The sequence below is a fragment of the Poeciliopsis prolifica genome, unplaced genomic scaffold (assembly GCF_027474105.1).
Source record: "Poeciliopsis prolifica strain line A6 unplaced genomic scaffold, Auburn_PproV2 SCAFFOLD005, whole genome shotgun sequence".
In the NCBI taxonomy this organism is placed as follows: domain Eukaryota; kingdom Metazoa; phylum Chordata; class Actinopteri; order Cyprinodontiformes; family Poeciliidae; genus Poeciliopsis; species Poeciliopsis prolifica.
The window spans coordinates 15,256,024-15,268,616 of NW_026562380.1; the positions used below are offsets into that span (position 1 = coordinate 15,256,024).

At 41.2% G+C, this 12,593-nt stretch overlaps 1 protein-coding gene across 3 annotated transcripts in view; it reads left to right on the top strand.

Moving 5' to 3' along the window:
- Window positions 1-12,593, top strand: part of akt3a (v-akt murine thymoma viral oncogene homolog 3a) — a 60,196-nt gene that overhangs the window by 3,119 nt on the left and 44,484 nt on the right. For 2 of the 3 annotated variants that reach the window (XM_055029679.1, XM_055029680.1), the window contains exon 2: window positions 1,594-2,057. In XM_055029679.1, the coding sequence (XP_054885654.1) occupies window positions 2,012-2,057 (46 nt within the window). In that variant the 5' untranslated portion in view covers window positions 1,594-2,011. Of the gene's footprint in view, window positions 1-1,593; window positions 2,058-2,079; window positions 2,192-12,593 lie in introns of those variants that run through there. The other variant, XM_055029681.1, reaches the window with a different exon arrangement.

A 12,593-nucleotide genomic window follows, 5' to 3' on the forward strand; every position in this document is an offset into this window, starting at 1 on the left:
TAGGAAAGTTTTTCTGAGGTAAGATGAGGCAAAGAGTGCTCCTCTGACCTGACAAGAGGATTGCACTAATGGATTCGCCCTTGAAGCTTATTTCCAAGGGAATTACAGCTCAGAGAAACTACTAATACTTTCATCTTTTCTTTGCAATGTACGTAAAACCTACTATTCTTTTCCTTTTTTAAAAAAAAATCAGGTAGAGTAAAACTAGTGCGACTACAGTCATTTCTTTAATACTTAAAAAAAATCATTTTTTCCCATTGTTTTGCACTAATGATAGCATTTAAGTTATTTGATGCAATGTGGTGTCCTTCTATTCACACTTGAGATATTAGATGATGGAGCAACACAAAGTTGTGCACAGTGGCGAGCTGTAAGGTGAACATGCTTGTTTCTAAAAAGACTTTACAGATAGAATCTGAAAAGCACAATATAAATTTATAGGTTAAAAACCCACGGCAGCCACTTTGCCTATAGAGATCATGTAATTGAAAAATAGTTCACTTGCATCCAATTTTCTATGAAGTTGCATTAACTGTAATAAACGAACAAAAAACGTATGTTAATTAGTGAAAAAGGATCGCTCAAATCCAGTTCAAATTTGGTCATGAAAGCATCAAAGCGGGTTGGCCGAGTCTGCTTTTGTTCACCTAGATTCCACACAGTCACGATTCTGCTACCTCGACATAAAAAAAAGAAATAAATAAAGGCAGAAATGTACAGAGGGGTGTGTGTGCGTCTGTGGGGTGTGTTCCAGCCTTCGCCCTGACGCTGCAGTCCCTCCAGATGTCTGCGGCAGACGGCGCAGACAGAAGCTGACGTGAATACTGATTTTCAGCCTCAAACGACTTCGACGGTCGCACTAAACCGCAGCTCCCCGTTTGGGCTGGACCGTTGCGTGTCGTGTCGTACCATGGAAGTCGGGTGCATTTGAGGTGAACATGGCCGCTATGCAGAGAGAGAGAGGAAGAGAGAGAGCGAGGCGGGGGTGGGAGACGGCAGAGAGGTGCAGAGATTTGCCATGAGAGAAAGAGTGTGAGAACATCCCTAACTGCCGTGGTTGCTATTTTTAACCGGGCTCTCTACTCCACAGTCCTGAGATGCTCTCCCACTCCTCAAACACAGACGAGTCAATCACCACATCCACACACCGACTCACATTCTGCAATGTAAGGAGTTACTTAAAAAGCAGGAGCGGTGGATTCGCTTTGGTATTCAGTGTCTGTTCAATGCGGGGGGGGGGGGAGGAAAAATAAATAAATCCTTGAATGAATGAGAGGTGGAGCTTAGAGATATAAACTTGGCAATCAAGGTCAGTTTTTTTTTTTTTTTTTTGCTTCAGAAAGAGCTCTGCAATATTTCATCCTGTTTATAAGAGGGAGTGTTTGCAATAGAAAGAGGAACCGGGTGTATTGTTGGGCGGCGGGGGGGGGGGGGGAAGCTTTCGTCCTCTCAATAACAAGTTGTTTGTCTTGTCAGATATTATGAAAGAGCTTTGGGGGGGAGTGATGGTGTAGCAGGGGAAGCAAAATAAAGCCATGCTTCTTTTTTCTATATCATGTTTTTTTTTCTCTCTCTCCTTTCACTTCCTTTCAGGCTGAGTCACTACTGGTGAAGAAGGAAGGTCTGGAGAGGGAACGTGAGAGGACGAGGAGGTGGAGGAGGAGGGGAAGACGAAGAAGAAGACGAAGAAGAGAGGAAGATAAGCCACGACAGGAAGCAAAACGACACGCGCGCTCAGCCCTACACAGCGCTTGTTTCGCGTGCGTGCGCTTGTCTGCGTCTGAGAGGGAGCGAGAGCGAGAGAGAAAGGCTGGGCGAGTTATAGAGGGTGAACGGGAAAGGAAGAAAGGGAGGGAGAGTGACGCGGAGGCTGGGAGAGCCGTTTCCCCCTCCCCTCCACCTCCTCCTCTCCTCTCCCTCGCTTTCTCCTCTCCTCTTCTCCTCCCCTCCCCTCCCTCTCTGGCTGTGTGGAGCAGGCGTGTAACGGCATCAGACTCGGCGTGAAGGAACCATGAGCGATGTCACCATCGTTAGAGAGGGATGGCTCCAGAAAAGGGGTGAGTACATCTGGAGCCTTCTACCGCTCCCCTCCGATGCACTTCTCGTCTGTGTCCCCTCGTCTAGACCGAGGGGCCTGGCCGTGCCTGTCCACATGTGCCGGCTGGGAGGATGTCAGTGCGCGCGACTGAGTGTGAGTGATCACATGGATGTCTGATCACCGGTGTGTGTTTGCATTAGCCATGTGTCTCTTTGCCCTGAGCCCGACTGGCTGCTAGCCTGCTAAATCCCTGTTTTACTCAGTCAGATTATGTCTGGAAAAGCTGGGGGCATGCACAAGCGTGAGCGTGCAGTTACTGTAGTAACATCTAACGGATCCCTGTGGTGACATTGCTGGTGTTGCAGTGTTGTGTCATGCCAGTGTGCCGACTCATGTCTGTGAAATGTAGTTAGTTCTGCCTTCTGAAGTGTTTTTTTCAACAGCATAATATGTTAAGTTCAGAAGTGTGTGTGTATGCAAGTGTGTGTGTGTGTGTGTGTGGGGGGGTATCCTGAATAGTGTCACTGACAGTCATATGACACGGGTTCAAGGGAGCAGTTAAAGTGTAGAAAGGGTAGTGACAACACATCCTGTTTACAACCAAATGAGTGAAAAAAGTGCAACGGTCAGAGAGCATGAGGCAGAATTAGTACTTCCCTGTTCTCAGACGTTCCCAGACCAGAGACAGTCACAACAGGTGGAACTGATCCAGAAACGGCTGAAAACGTTATTAGTTCCATGAGGTCAGCGGCGGTGACTAGAAATTTCTTTTTTAGTGAAATTGATCCCAAATGTATGTGCTTGTGCGTCTGATGCCGATAGAGATCGATGCAGCAGCTGTAGGGTATGTGAATAAATGTGTGTGTTTGGAGGGAGAAAAAAAAGGGGGGGATTTCCATTTTTTAGGCCAATGAGCATCATTCCCCTTCACCATGGGATGGTGTCTAGGAATGTGCAACAGAAAACCGCCGAGCAGGAAGTGACATGGATACACAACAGACAACAGGTTTCTGGGTAATGTAGGAGGCGCACCGGGAGAAGATACCGCTCCGTGCATTCACAGGGTGAATGTTCTGTGACTAAAGCGCAGACACGCGAACACACACACACACACCAGGATAAAGCACGCAGTCTGCAAGCAGTGCGGGGTGAGGTGGGGGGGGAGGTCTTTTTTTGTCTCCCGGCGTGCCAGTGGGATCCTCAGTTGTCTGTGCATATTAAGAGGAACGCATCGCCCTCAGTCACGACTCGGCAGTGTTTGTCGGTGTGAGGGAGAGGTTAGGTAGGGACGAAAGAGGAGGAGGAGGAGAGGGACTTCTGTTTGTGTCAGGAATATGAATGTTTGTCTGCATTGTATGATAAATCTTTGTCTGTAGCAGAGTGCGGGAAGAGACGCAGGGTCAGAGTGCTGACTCACTGTCCGGGTCGTGATACAGCAAAGACTGCAGACTTAGTCATTAGGCAGATGGTTACTCAAATCAGAGATGTTCCATGCATGGAAAGTTCTCCAGGATTGAATTATGGACCATGTATCTGGTTGAGAAAGTGCCATGAAGTAAAAGAAGCTAAAGGCCTATAAGGTCCCTCAAGTTCACAAGCTCCAAAATACCACATTTTGCATATGTGAGTTAGTCGCATTACATAGATTAGATGAATATTGAATCTTTTTCTTATTACTCTATTCTTTGTTTCATGGAGAAATGGGTTGGTATGATCAGCAGAGAAACAGAGACATTTTAAAACAGAACAGCAACAATCATTCCAATTACTGCTAAAATTTAAAGTGTAGCTAACCCCCAAATTAACTTTTTTTGCATGATAAACTGTATGAACAGAGTATTTGGTCAAACTGTTCCTAAGCAAGTTGATTTTTTCTATTGTTCAAAAAGGTAATTTAATGCTACATGCATTTACTGTTATTCTGATACAAAGACTTAAGCAAAAATTGTAAAAATAAAAACCCTCTAAATTTAGTAGTGCTCTGCAATAGATGGATAAGCTATTAGTAAACTATTAGAAAGCTCATAAAATCATAAAAAATTTTTAATAGTAGTAAATCTGTTGTTTTCTCTGGAACACTGTTTTTCCTCTTGCTAAGGGGTTTGGTGTTGAATGGAAATGATGTATTAGTTAATAAAAAGCACATCTCAGGGGTAAAGAAGACTTCTTATGGACACAAACTCTCACGGGAAAGCTTTGCATGTTTTATGGCGGAACCGATTTTGAGAAATGACGCTTTTGTTTGGCCAACAACTGTTATAAAAACTGGTCAAACATTACAAAACATTGGCACACTTTCACACACGTTCACACATGCAACAGCGGATGGTGACCAAATGTAGCGATGCTTGAATACAAAATGCATATTTTTTTTCAACTCTTCCCAACCATATGATGCAGCAGAAAACGCCCTTGAGCAGATACTGTATATTGGAGTGGTTGAAATGACTAATTCAGCTCTACTTATTCTGGAATGAAACGAATCCTCTCGAATACAGATCATATTTTCCACCAAATACAGCATAATGTGCCCTTAGATGACCCTGCCTTTGTGTACACGCTGACATTACTAGGATTTCCTTCCTCCTTTCACTGAATCAGGGTGTGGAGTGCAATCAACTGCATCACCTCTTTGTGTAAGGAAATCATGCACGTCGTGCAATCCCGCTACCACTTGCAAACTTTACCACAAAAGAAACATAGTTGCAAGAAAGCAAAATGGGCAGTTTGAAAACGTTTTATTTTATTCTACACTGGAACGGGTCCGTTTTTGAGAAAACATGCGTCGCTCCCCTCACAGCAAGAATGCCCTTCTTAATTTCCGCTACTGCCAGGAGTTTACCTTCTTTCAACCCATGTGAGGCCACAGGGGTCACTCTCTCAGCCACTGCACCGGGTGGATACTGTTACCTTCACCAGCGTCAGCACACACAGCAGTCAGCACAGCAGATGGTCGGGAGGGAGGGGACAGATGAGGAGATCCGCATCATCTTTTCTTGGACACAACTCATTGTCCTCCAGTGTTTTCTTTTATAATGTAAAGTTATAGATCAGAGGTGAAACGGCAAAGTCAAAGCAAAGTGAGCCTTGGTCTCTTTGAGAGCGGCGAATCTGTCGCTTGGAAGTTTTTTGTTATGACTCATGATATACCAACTTAAAGATACTGTGGGCAAAATGGTTACAGAGTTGACTCATTAAACCATCTCTCGCTTCTTAGATGAGGACTTATGATTAGTATTGTTAGCTTTAGCATGCCCCACAACAAACACACTATGAAAGATCAACAGGATAAAGTAGAGCAAATTTGCGTTACTGCTTTCAGCCTTTGTGGTGACAGATAAAATCTTATTTAACTCTTTAGCCACGTGAAGGACTGGAGTCCTTGCCTGTAGAAATACAGTTTCATTTTAAATGGCTTTGTATCTTTTGTGCTAACTTTGTCTTAGAGCACTTTACTGATTTTAAAAATGGGTAACTTCAAAATATTTCCTTTCAGTAACTCCACACACTGAAGAGTGTTATTGGTATAGCCTATTAAGACTAAGGGATGGTACATTCATAGCCTTATAAAACCAGCCCCTGGTTATCTGCTTTGCTCTGTGCAGAGGGTATTGATCCTGGACTATTGAGAAACTATTAGGTGAACTCTGTTGAATTTTTAAATTTTACCAAATTGCTAACGTTTGGTTGTGGCGTATTGTTGGAGAAATAATGTAAGTTTGATACCTTGAAGCTTTCCGGGGCTTACCTGTACTCTAAATAATAGCGAAGTGCCGATTCAAACGAGGCGGCTGCTCATGCTAATTCAGTATTTTGGAACACGTACTCAATGGCTGTGTTCACTTCCACTGCTGCCTTTGCTAAAATTACAAAACAGCGCAGAAAATCATCATAGTTCACAAATACTTCCGTTCTCCAGTAGAATTTCCAGGTGGAAAATTCTACTGGAGAAATCAACTTCAATGGGAGAAAACCCAGAAAGCGCACCGAAGGGTGATGAGAATCGAGTGGAACTGCATAGGCAGGCAATGACTGGGCTTGTACACTCACTGAGAATCAAAATAGATTACATTTTTAACTTTATGGCAAAAATCAACCGTCGGTCGGTACCAGTTGGCCTAAAAATGGTCAAATCATTGGTAACCAACACTTTCCCTGATGGGTCTGTGTTTGTAGCCTCTGTATTTATCAGCTTCTGTGCTTACAGCATCTCAGCATGAACATATTTTTAGCAATTTGAAATGTAATTAAATGTTTTAATTAAATCTCAGATTTAATGTTACATTATAGATATAAATCCTGATACTGGAGTATGTTTATGAGTCCATATTATCGATTAAATTACAGGTTAAGTCACATGGGATTATCGTAAATACATTTAGACTTTTTGTTATGATGCGAATAACAGTGAAATTTCCACTGGTACGTTACTAATCATTTTTGGAACGCTCATAAATACAGTTTTTGTTGGTTGAATGTTAGAAAGCATCTTGAATAAGTAAAAAAAAAATAGGAATATCTCTCATGCATCTTCTTTTTTTCTCTACTCAATGTGGACAGTTTGACATCTGGTTGCTGACCACATCTATGAAATGTCTAATTTAGATCACAGTATTAGTCCTGCTGATGTAGAGACTCAGAAGATGCCTGGGTGAGTTTTGCTCTCTTATTTCATGCATCTCTCTGAGCATGCCTGCATCGCTGGATATTTGGATTTGAAATGAAAGCCATCACTTCTTCCCTTTTATTCCGTCTTTGTTCTTCACTCTCCCTGGAGCAACTGTATTTGCTTTACTGTGTACATATTACTGCTGTGGGGTTCATTGGGTGCAGTGCAGTGGAGCAGCCATCTTGGCTTAGTAAGTTCAGCGAGTTCAGTGTTGCTAGAGGCTGGCTGGATCAGGTGGCAGTGCCAGATCTCTGATATCAATCACCAGTCGCTGCCGCCGCCACTGTTTGCCGGTTCCCACTTCTCCTCTCTCCTCTCCTCCTCCGCTTCTCATTTCCTTTTCAGCTCCCATCACCTTGTACTCCTTCTCTCCGCTCTGTCTGATCCTCCGAAGCCTGCAATGCACACACATCCACGGCAGCAGCCGACAGGCAGACAGTGCAGGCTTTGTTATGAATGGCATCCCCTTGCACATCCGGAGGAAGTGTACTCTCCAGTGTGGTTTTACAAACTGTCTCCATTGTCCTAAGAATGACTCACTCTACACTGCAGATAATGGCAGTCAGCCAGACAGACTGACAGAACAGCACAGAAGGACCAGTCTGCAGAGCCCACAGACAAACGGCACAGGAAAGGGAGACGGATAGTTTGTGACAGATACAGCCACCACAAAAAAAGAAGAGACGGGAACTGCAAGAATTGACCAGGATGTGGAAATGAATTTTAAATTTGCAGAACTTAATTTTTGGGAAGAGGAGCTAATTTTGGACATCAGTGAGAGTAGTGTCAGCAGATATGACCCATTTATTGAAACTCGACGCCAAAAAAGAAAAAAACAAAACAACTTGAACACTGATTTTTTTTTTTTTTTTTACTACTACCCAATCAGGCTAAAGGGATTTTAGCTTTTTTTTTTGCTTCATCAAAATGACCTTGTGTGTTTGTTTATGATGTTCTGAGCTAAATAGATGTGGACACTTTCACTGTTTGAAGTCAGTAAGATCTGCATCGAGAGAAGCATGCTTTTAAACCCATGCCAGCAGATGGATTAATGGATGGGCAATGTGAATGGACTAATGTAGAGTGAGGTAGTCTTGGATAAATGAATGAATGGATCAATGAATGGAGTGCTGATCATTGCGTATGCACAACTTGGAGAGGAAGCAGGAGGGGATGAAAGGAGGAGAGGTTGCATAATGCGATTAGTCTGCAGCTGAGGATCATCAAAATGCTGACCTCAAACATTGGATCACAATATGGACGGATGCTTGGAGATTTGCTCAGGCACTACTTACTAATTGTTCTCACGACTATTTATATATTTTGTTGTAATCAGACCTATTCATTTAAATCTTCTACAGTGGCGTAAAAGCTATCCCACTGTCTGCTTTTGAAATCAGTTTTTCATTGAATCTTCATAGAATTTTACTTAAGCTAACCTGAGTTGATACAAAAGACATCAACTCATTCAGATGCCACAATTAAGAAGTCTGTGTCTTTTTAACTATTGCATTTATTAGCGAGGGAGAGGAACCACAATCAACCTGACCTTTATGTGAACTAGTATTTTCCCCCTACACCCTTGGAGCAACAAATGCTCTAAGTCTCTGATAACTGGTAAGAAGTCTTTAACGTGCCTGTGAAGGAGGTTTAGCCTACTCTTATTTATTTATGTTTTTTGTAGAATTTTTAAAATTCAACCACACATACATCTTTTCTAGCATGAATGGCCTACTTAAAGTCACATTGTAAATTGACCACACCTCTCCAAAACCATATTTGTAAGTTGTCAGGAGTAGGCTTTTGTCCCGCTGCATAACCCAAGTGCTCTGCAGTTGAAGGTTGCAAGCTGATGTCCAGCTGTCTCCTTTAGAATTTTGTTCTTTTACTTTTTACAGCAGATCCTTCAGTTCCTGAAGCAGCCAAGCAGCCTCAGATCATCACACGTTTATTACCATGTTTGTCAGAATGACGATCTTGTTCTGAAATACTGTACCGTAATTGAATGCAACGTCCAAAAGTCCACAGAATGTTTTAAAAGACACATTCAGAGTCTGTTAAAATCTTTCCATATATCTCCCCTTGTGTTGACAGGAAGTAATTTGTCACATGCCAGAAGATGTTGTTTTTGGAGAATGCATTTTAATCTGAAGAAAATATGAAATGTTAATGTCATAACATAAACAAATTGTCCAACACCAAACATTGATTTCTCTATTCTGTCTCAATATTTTACTTTCTCTGGTTTATTTTACCAGTTTCTTCCTTATTACTGCAGATGTCCATTTGTGTTCATCAAAGGATCCTTGTCAACTTGTGTCACAATTTCCCTTTACTACCATTTTGATTTACTGACGGTGACAGCGTTGTTCTTACTTGAAAAGCCATCTGAGTACACGTGGAAAATGGGCTAACAGAGATTAGGATAGAGAGGTGGAGTGAAGTTAACTTCTTGTGGTTGTGAGGGCTGTTTGGATTGGGCTTTGGGATGATTAGTGGAGGGAGGCTTGAGTGTGGGAGGGTTTGGCTGATTTAGGCAAACAGATGAATGCCAAGTGGTTAGCAACTACTGCAAGAGCTGGACTGCAGGAGTGATATTTGCAACTTATTATTTGGTAGCAAAGAATAAGCGGTATTATTTGCAACCAAATAATACCACTTGCTTTTAGTTATGTTTTAGTGAACTCTATGAAATTTGTATGTTTAATGTTTTTTTTTCTTCCAAAAGTCTCATTCTATCAAGTAATACAATGAAAGTTACAGTAGGGTTTTTAAATTAACAACAGTATTACAGATATGAAAGTTTTAAAAATAGTTTCCGAAAAGCTAAACAGTTTCTATCACTTTTTCTGAAGTTTGTCTGTTTTCGTGACAAACCAGAGAAAGTGCTCAGTTGGTGTAATACACATTCGGAACAGTAAATTCACAGTGAATAATATACAGCTTCATATCTGCCACCTTAGCTGAAGATCAGTCCAGTTACTATCTCTCTGATTTTGCTGCCAAAGGAATACATTTCCTTTGACATCTGATCAATGTTGGGTCTAGGTATCAAACTCATAACTTATTGTACTCACTAAGACATTCATTGAAGTCTTCGGCCTTAAGATCTGCTGGTGCCACTCTGACGGTAACTTTAGTACTTGGATGCAACATTTTCTTTGATGGTAAGGCCTGGATTATTAACTCCATGCTAATGTTCTAACGCTAATAAACTTCATGGAACTGTCTTGCTCTCGTCAACCCAAGGGGAGACAGACAGACAGACAGACGCACTCACATGCGCACGCACGCATGCACACATGCACGCATGCACACACCAAAAAATTCCCATAAAGCAAAGTAGCCTTTTGAATGACAGTTTCCAACAACAATCTTGGCCGTTTTGTTTTATTCAAAAGTCCTGTACTTTTCTTTCACAGAACTTTGAGAACAAAACTTCAAAGAGAATTTTCTTGCCCTCATGCTAATTATTGCTAATTATTGACAACTTCATGACTCCAGTAACACATGTTTCTTTCACATAGTTACCCAGTATCTTGTTCATATGGTGGCCAATGACATTTTTCTTCAGCAGTCCGTGATTACAAAAATGTACATTAATCCTCTTTGAACTTGCTTAAGCACTGTTCTGAAAATTGATTTTCTCTCTGGTCCGATTTCCACAGTTGATCACAGCTGTGTTATACTCCTTTGGTTTGATGTACTTAGATAACACACTACAGTCTGTCTGGAAAACCTAACCTATGCAGCCTTAAACAGTTCTGCGATCCGCGGTTGCGCACAGTTCGCTCTTTGTCAAGTGACTGTCATAGTCGTCATCTTCCAGTCATTCTTGTTCTAGAAACAGAGAAACTTTACATTTAATCCTACCACTGTCAGCAAATCCTACCTTATATCCCCACATTATTACAAGTCTTACCCACTAGGGAGTTGTCATTAGTGTGCAAACCTGACAAGTGTATCCAATACTTACTTTTTAATAAGCAAGGTTTTCTTTACCTGCAGTTGTTCTGACGTGCTACTAAAAGTGTCAGCCACCATGATTCTTTTATTCTGAGTAGATTTTCTAAGTTTAGCACCTCACCAACACCAAGTAAAATAAAAATACAGCCTTCCTTGCTGTCACTGCAGTTTTATTAAGAAGAGAATATAATAGTGGAACCAACCATAACATCAGATTTGCAGTGAAAGCCAACCATTTCACTTTGACCCATTTGATTTTTGAAAAATGAATTAGTTTGTGCTTATGGTGGAAAGTTTATGGTTAGGCCCAAAATTATTTATACCCCAGGCCAATATAGATTTTTAATTCAAACAAGATGTTTGTTTGAAAAAAAATGTTTGGTTTTTTTAAATTATTTTTATCTACCAACATTTAATAAAAAGAGTAAAATTTTGAAAATTATTTATACTCTTTTCTATAATAAGTAGTACATTCTTTATTGGGCCTCTAGTATTCTAACTGTTTTTGTAAGTGCTGACAACTTTTTCATGTTTCTACTGGTATTTTGAAGGCCTCCTTCCCATCACTCTACTCTTTATCTTCCTCCACAAATATTCTGTCAGACTCAAATCAGGACACTACTAAATTGTTAATATAATTTCCAGTCAGAAAAAAAACATGTTGGGGAAAAATAAAAGATTACTTTAAACCTATATCTGAAAGGGGTATTGATGATTTTGGTCTCGGCTGTATCCTGGAGCCTAGGTGAGAGAACTTTTCAATGGAAACATCCTCTGGATGCAAATTTAGTGTATGGCTTTTATCAAACGATAACTCATAGAATCCTCTTTGCACATTATTTCTGTGAATAATGTCAGTATTTTTGTTCTGTCCTTGCATGGAAGTAGGATCTCTAACAGCATTCAGCTATTCCGGTTGTACAGGAAACAGATCCAGGAGCTGCTGAATTCTGTCGTCACAATGTGGCTGAAAAATCCTGGTAGGCCTTAGTGACAACCTTTTCCCTGTTGCCTCAAATACTTTCTCTGTGAAGAGACTGCATGTGAGTGACATATACATGTTTTCATCCACATTTCTTGGTAAGTAAGTGCTAATAAGCTTGCACACAGTGCAGCAGCAGCACATACAGAATAATCTAGTGGCAATACTGATCCAATCTCCAATCTCGCCTATACCGTAGTGGTGTACACACCATCATAAATAGTCCCTCTCTAGTAGAGTAAGTGTACAGTGCCTTAGTGGAATCAAAGATTGCTTGTCTGAACCCTGAGAACCTATCTACACATATTTATTTAGCTTTGCAGGATGCACCATCAGGTCCGTTTGGCCTTTCCATCAAATAAACATCTATTCTGGACTGCTTCCAGTGGGCTCGACTTGCTTTTCTTCCGCCTGTCTTAATAGTTGAGCTGCAAAAGGAGGTGGTCAGGTTAAAGGGACAGTGATTCTATTTATGTCTTCCCACCTGTAATCTGTCTCTGACAGGATTAACCAAACCGCTAGCTTTAGCCTGCCTGGCTACACAGACAGAAAACAAAACTGTTTGTCATGTATGAATGCACTGATGTAGAGCAATTTAATTCTATTTGGTTCTTTACTTGTACTGTGTAGCATCATCACATAGCCAATGTCATCTTATAGAGCTTAACAAGACATGCATGTCCAGTTTATATCGGGGCATGTGAAATCCAACTGGGATCATGGAAATGTAACGAATGTTGCTACTTTGGCGCCCAATGAAATTGGGTCTACTGGACTATCAGGAGTGAAAACTCCCAATATACAGTCTAAGGTGATCCTAATTACTGCATGATATAATCAAAGCAAGTTAATTTAATAATGACAATAAGAAAAATTTATTAAAGAAGCCCAGCCATTCCCCTAAAGTCAATAACTTTGGGGGAATCTTCCTTCTGAAG